Raw genomic sequence first — 5,092 nt, 5'->3', positions numbered from 1 at the left:
TTCGATCCAAAAGTTTGTATTATTTGCATTTAAACCCAATTGGATTTAAGTTTATTTATAAAATAATTTAAGAGGGTATTTTTGACTTTTCACGTCAAAAATTACAATGTCACTTACACAAGCCGCGCGTACAACACACGACATGTTGTCAAGGGATTTTTTGCCTTTGACTAATTTTCATCGGGGGGTTCCTGCTAATTTATTTAACACGAGGGGTTTTTCGGCAATTCGAAATTACATAGGGGTGGTCCTTGCAAAAAAACCATAATTATGCATACAAACAAGTTCATATTTGGTTATTTATGATAAGGAACAGCAATGAGTGGTGTTTCTTTCCTCATGACAATCCCAAATTTCTCCGACAAGTCAATCTTTTGTCCCTCCGGCAACCCCCACTCGTACGTATGAACGAGTGTAGCCAACAAATACATTACCATCTTCTCAGCCAACGGAATACCAGGGCACACCCTTCTCCCCGACCCGAACGGAAGATACTCAACGTTGTTTCCAATGAAATCAAATTTTTTGGAGTTATCATTCAAAAATCTCTCGGGTCGAAATATTAAAGGATTCTCCCAAACTTGCGGGTCCATGTGGATTGACCACATGTTCAAGAAGACCCTTGACCCCTTTGGGATTTTGTGCTCTCCGATCGTGCAAGATTCACTCGGATACCTTGGAACGAGGAGTGGCAATGGAGGATGTAGGCGGAATGTTTCCTTTACAACCGCTTCGAGGTAGTGCAGTTTCGATACGTGGGATTCTTCAACGACGTTGTTCGCTCCTACAACATTTGTTACTTCTTGCTGCACTTTTTGCATTATACTCGGGTTGTGCAAAAGCTCGGTCATCACCCACTCGACCATCGTTGCCGTAGTATCGCTCCCGCCGGCAACAATATCCTGTAATCAAAGAGCATATTTTATGTCATTTCAATGAAAGAGAATCACAAAAAGAGTTACATTGTTAGCTTGAAAGAGTATATTTGTCGTGACTTTGGATCACAAGAGGGTTTATGCCTATAAAAATGATTAGCAATTTTTTTTCTTCAAATTTGAACACAAAAATTTGAATTTCTCCTATATATTCAAGAAACAACAGAACTAGGGGCACGCATAATAAGCAATAGAGGTTAGCACCAATCAAGCTCGAGTAGCTTGATTTTAATCGATTCCCGACTCAACGATCGAGTTTCAAATCATATCAATAACAAAAGTATACGTGTTGAAGTTTGTTTCGTTATGTTAACAAATCGAGTCCAAACAAGCTTTTACTGAATGGTGTCGAATCTAGCATCGAGTAAATTAAGAGACAGAGGGCAAACCAACAAGAAAATGAAATGAAGGAAAGTGGAGAAAATTACCATCAAAATCGCCTTGATTTGAGTTAAACCAAATGTTGAGCCTTCTCCGAGTTGCTTATCCTTGAGCTCCAAAAGAATTCCCATAAAGTCCTTACTCCTTTCTTCACCCTCCATACCACCACCAGCCGCCATGCTCTTCACTTTCGCATCGATAAAACAATCCAAAATTTGTTCCACCTCAACCACCACACCCCTCATTTCTTTCGCGATTCCCTGCAAATCAAACCTAGCCAAAACCGGAAAAAAATCGGAAACGTTAGGCTTTCCCAACAAATCGACGAGTTTCGAAATATGAACCCGGAACTTGTCTCCAAGCCTGCTTCGCTCCGTGGGGTCCATCTCACCTCCCCAGAGCAAGCTCATCAGCACATGGAGCTCTGTCAGGAAAATGAGTTCGCCAATTTGAACGGGACTCCCAATATTGGTATCGAGATTCCCGATAAGCTTCCGCACTTCCTCCGTGCGGAAAACGTGCGAAGCCTGGAGGTTGGTGTTGCTCATCATCTCACGAACGAACAGCTTCCGTATGTCGCGCCAGTAGGGACCGTTTGCGGTCCAGACGATGTCGTACCCGCCCGTGGCGACTAGTGCTGCAACCGGCGGGTCCCGGTTTGCGAAAATGGAGTCTTGATCGCGAACTATCTGCTTTATCAACGAAGGCGAACTTACAACGACACAGAGTTTGCTGCCGAGCCAGAGGCGGTAAATGGGGCCGTACTTGCGAGACAATTGTGTGAACTGGTGGTGCAAGTTGTGTTTGAGAAACGGGAGGTAGCCGAGAATCGGAAGGCCGTATGGCCCGGGCGGAAGTGGTGGCTTTGTTCCTGTTTTTGAGTTGCCGAGTAGTACTATCCATGAGTAACAAAATAGGGACGCTAGAAGAAAAAAGAAGGTGAGAGCAGCAAGTCCAAGCTCATATTCCATTATGTTTTTTTACTTTGTTGCGGCAAATTAGTATTGGTAGTGCAAGGAATATATGCTAGAAATACGAGGACCGCAAGAATTATTATGAAAAAATACGAGAGATATCTGTTTTGGATATGCTAGACTAAATATGTGGCTTGGAAAGCAAACGTTGGCCAGAGCAGTAAGTCCAAACTAAGGGTTCATTATTATGATTCAAACCAGGTTCATTGTTACACTAACCACTGGACCATTTACGTTTTTTTTACAATTAATAGAATTTTATTGCTATTAACTAAGTTAAGTCAACAAAGAAACATTTGTCCTTTTCTTTTCCTTGTTGTCTTGATCGGACAACCAATTTTTATTGTTTTATTGGGGACATATGATATACGTATTAGAAAATACGACAAATGACAAAAATGCCCATCACATGGGACTTAAATGCATTTGGTCCAAAAAAAAACAAAATTCTCCATTAAACCCATTCCATGTCTTTAGTCTAAAATACCCTCCATAATATAATTCTTATCAATTATATCCATTATTTAAGAAAAAAAATTTCTAAAAAAAAAAACACAAAAGTCAATTAACAGTTAAATTACTGTCTCCGGCGGTTAAATAATTGCAGGAGACAGTAATTTCGCAACGAATACAGTAATATTAATTAAAAATATTTTTTTTGAGAATAAAAAAGTCAATAACAGTTAAATTATTGTCTCCGACCGTTAAATAACTGTTGGAGACAGTAATTTAGCAACAAATACAGTAATATTAATTAAAATATTTAAAAAAAAAAATCATTTAACAATTAAATTACTGTCTCCGACAGTTAAATAACTGCTGGAGACAGTAATTTAGCAGCAAAGACAGTAATATTAATTAAAAGATTTTTGAAGAAAAAAAAATGTCAATTAACAGTTAAGTTACTGTCTCCTACAGTTAAATAACTGCCGGAGCCATTAATTTATCAGCCAATACAGTAATATTAATTAAAATATTTTTTTTAAGAAAAAACAAAATTATAAAAAAAAAAGTCATTAATCAGCCGGAAAAAAAATTTAGGGAAAAATAAGTTTTTCAAAAAAAAAAAAGTCATCGCCGGAGACTAGTGGTCTCCGGTGGTGGCGGGTTAAAATTGGGGTCAAAAGTGAAATTATGGTTAAAATTTGTCAATTGATGAAATTTGGCTAAATTGTGGTGTACATCATGAAATTGGAGTTGAATTGGGTTTCAATGAATTTGGGGGTAATTTTGGTATATATAAAAGGATTTTCCTTATATGCAAATAAGTTTGAATTAACTGGATTTATTTGAAAGACAAAAAATTTGAATGTCCCTCTTTTAATTAAGTGCCCTTGCCATGGGCCTTTTTGTGATAAACCCTAAAAAAATTAACAGGAATAGATCTACCCTTAAAATTCTTTCTTTGAGATACTCATAAAGAGGTACAAAGACACTACTGTCCTAACTGCAATAAACATTCCACCAACTACGTTTAGCATTTCATGTACTGCATTTATCATTTTCGCTGATTTTTTCTATTTTGAAAAAAAACATTTTGTTTTATTTTGTATTCGTGTATATATAATAATTTATTTAAGCTTTAATTTTTTCCCTAATTTTTTTAAATATATATATATATATATATATATATATATATATATATATATATTTTTTAATAATTCAAATTTTTGATAAATTTACTAAACTGAAATCAATAAACATGTAGCCATGAAAATGTTGAGATAAATCATCAATTAATAATATAATAAATCGATTGTTAAATTGGGTCTCACTCGAAGTCCATAATATATTTGGGCTTTACAAATGACCGGCCAATTCTACAAGTCAAGAAACCCTAGCTCGTGGCTATAAAAAGTGGGCTTTCAGTGCATGTAAAAGACAAACTCACAAAGACATATATCGAGCTCTCAAGCTCATGCCTCGAACCTCCGCCTCGAATTCATAATATATTTGAATTCGAGGTGTTCATATTTATTCGATCCAGGAACAAACTTTTAAGGCCTTGAATCAAGTGTAGAATAGGAGAAAAGAATCAGGGGAATACACGGAGATTGTAATCCACTTTCGTTTGATTAAAAAATTTATTTGTTTCCTATTTTTCCTGTCTCGTTTATGCATTTTGCAGACGCGAAAATTTGAGGTTAACTGTATACTGCAAGTTCTATAGTCATGTATAGTTTTATGTAGTCATATACTGTCTTTTTACACCAAAGTTATGGTCGACCGATTCAGTAGACCGCGCTGATTGTATATAAAAAAAAACTCCCATCGACACCAAAAATAAAATTCAAAATTTGAATCTTGATATTATAAATCAATTAGTACCCAACAAATAATTTGAAAAATACAATCATCAACATCATTGTACATCAGAAAAAAAACGTTGCTTATATATAACTATATATTACTACATATTACTACACGTAACTATAAATAACTATATGTATATGACCACATGTGACTGTATATGAGTATATGTATATTACCACATGTGACTATATGAATATAGTCATATATAGTGTAGTTAGTATTTATATTTCAAATCCCACATTTCAACACGACAACAAAATCCGATCTATTGGTTGCAAAAGAACTGTTTTGAATTGACGAACACCACATCTTCTCAACAAAAAATTGGTGCATAGAAGTTGTTCAAATACCAGGACCTATGATGCTGACAAATTAAATAAGAGTTCAAATATGTTGAGTGCATTTGTGGTGTAATGACTGTTAAAATAATAAAGACATCCATTCAAAACTTTAAAAAAATAAGGGCAAATTGCACTTCACCCCCTTAAT

General features: G+C 35.6%; 1 protein-coding gene across 1 annotated transcript; it reads right to left on the bottom strand.

The window, feature by feature from the left end:
- On the bottom strand, positions 1-2,365 carry LOC105963496 (flavonoid 3'-monooxygenase CYP75B137). The gene is made up of 2 exons (XM_088818828.1): positions 1,364-2,365; positions 1-902 (listed from the first exon to the last, which is right to left on the bottom strand). Exons 1-2 carry the CDS (start codon positions 2,285-2,287, stop codon positions 297-299), a joined length of 1,530 nt encoding a protein of 509 aa, XP_088674954.1. The 5' UTR covers positions 2,288-2,365; the 3' UTR covers positions 1-296.
- Positions 2,366-5,092: the final 2,727 nt, after the last annotated feature.

The sequence above is a fragment of the Erythranthe guttata genome, chromosome 5 (assembly GCF_056151865.1).
Source record: "Erythranthe guttata isolate IM_541 chromosome 5, IM_541, whole genome shotgun sequence".
NCBI classification, from domain to species: Eukaryota; Viridiplantae; Streptophyta; class Magnoliopsida; order Lamiales; family Phrymaceae; genus Erythranthe; species Erythranthe guttata.
The sequence above is the reverse complement of the archived record's forward strand: the minus strand, read 5'-3'. Positions and strand labels throughout refer to the sequence as shown.

Excerpts from the sequence above, each read along its gene's own strand:
- LOC105963496 (XM_088818828.1), bottom strand. The coding sequence starts at position 2,287 with ATGGAATATGAGCTTGGACTTGCTGCTCTCACCTTCTTTTTTCTTCTA. Across the intron at positions 903-1,363 it reads AAATCAAGGCGATTTTGATG|GATATTGTTGCCGGCGGGAG; the intron begins GTAATTTTCTCC and ends CTTTGATTACAG.